This window comes from Sinocyclocheilus rhinocerous, unplaced genomic scaffold, assembly GCF_001515625.1.
Source record: "Sinocyclocheilus rhinocerous isolate Xijiao unplaced genomic scaffold, SAMN03320098_v1.1 scaffold47955, whole genome shotgun sequence".
Taxonomy (NCBI): domain Eukaryota; kingdom Metazoa; phylum Chordata; class Actinopteri; order Cypriniformes; family Cyprinidae; genus Sinocyclocheilus; species Sinocyclocheilus rhinocerous.
The window spans coordinates 1-1,269 of record NW_015670942.1 but is presented as its reverse complement, the minus strand read 5'-3'; the positions used below and the strand labels follow the sequence as shown (position 1 = coordinate 1,269).

The 1,269-nt window shown below is 36.5% G+C and overlaps 1 protein-coding gene across 1 annotated transcript; it reads left to right on the top strand.

Moving 5' to 3' along the window:
* Positions 1-120: 120 nt before the first annotated feature.
* Positions 121-1,266, top strand: LOC107734377 (BOLA class I histocompatibility antigen, alpha chain BL3-6-like; the record flags this gene model as incomplete). Its single annotated transcript, XM_016546319.1, has 2 exons — positions 121-511; positions 1,142-1,266. Coding segments are annotated over exons 1-2 (378 nt in total), but the record flags the coding sequence as incomplete, so codon positions are not given.
* Between the last annotated feature and the right edge of the window lie 3 nt (positions 1,267-1,269).

Here is a 1,269-nt window from a genome sequence, read left to right as displayed (position 1 = left end):
TCATGTTTATATGCAGACATATTTGTCTGTTCACTTTTCCTGGATGCTTGTATATTTTAGTACCAACCAGTTCCATGAGCTAATCATAATTGCTCTCATCTTTATGTGGATGTTTGGTTTTGTGTAGAAAAAGAAGACTGGAATATGTTCTGCTTAATCAACAAGTCTTTGAGATTGTATTCGAGGAAATGAGGAAAGGTGAGTGATATAATAATCTGTGATGTTTCTCTCTTCTCAGGTGTTCACACACTCCAGTGGATGTACGGCTGTGAGCTGGATGATGGCACCAAACGAGGATACATGCAGTATGGTTATGATGGAGGGGACTTCCTCAGTCTGGACTTGAACACCCGCACCTGGACTGCTGCTAAAGATCAAGCTGTGGCTACCAAGGTTAAATGGGATTCCACTGGAGCATACGCAATGCAGCAGAAAGGATATCTGGAGAACACATGCATCGAGTGGCTGCAGAAGTATGTGGGTTATGGCAAGGACACTCTGGAGAGAAAAGGTAATAATATGAGTTTCTGGGTCACTGCAGAACACTGTATAGTGAGTGTTTATCATAACTGCATTCACATCTTTAGCTAGAAACAGAGCATGTTCATGCTTCATAAAAAAACATTCATCTGCTTAAAAATGAGAACAGGATGTAAAAGCCATACATGAGATATTTATGGTATAAACCTGCATATTTTACATCTTGGGCATCACTGGAGTATCTGTACATGATCTAGTTTAAGAAGTGTGCTGCCAGAAAACAGATAATATACAATAAAGTGAAAATATGTATTCCTTAGCATAATGCTATATTATTATTATGCATAGTTTAGCATTTGTCAGGGCTTTTTATCATACAACAACACAACATATAAGCAAATTGAATTGTGTGAAACAGTAATTCAAAAATAACTTGAGACTTTATTGTGTATGCATGCAGTGGAAAAAAAGGTTTCAATCAAACTTTGAAAAATTAACTTTTTATAATTATCTGATAAAGCTATTGATATGAGCTGTGCTCAAAACTACAACAGATTATAAGAAGAAATGTATAAGAATTATTTTATTTGAATGTTGTAGGCTTTGTCTAATTTTCTTATTCAGTCCCACTTCATCATTTTTAATCATCTTCTCTCTTCAGTCTCTCCTCAGGTGTCTCTGCTGAAGAAGTCTTCCTCCTCTCAAGTCGTGTGTCATACTACAGGATTTTACCCCAAAGAAGTAACAATCTCCTGGCAGAAAAATGGACAAGATCATTATGAGAATGTG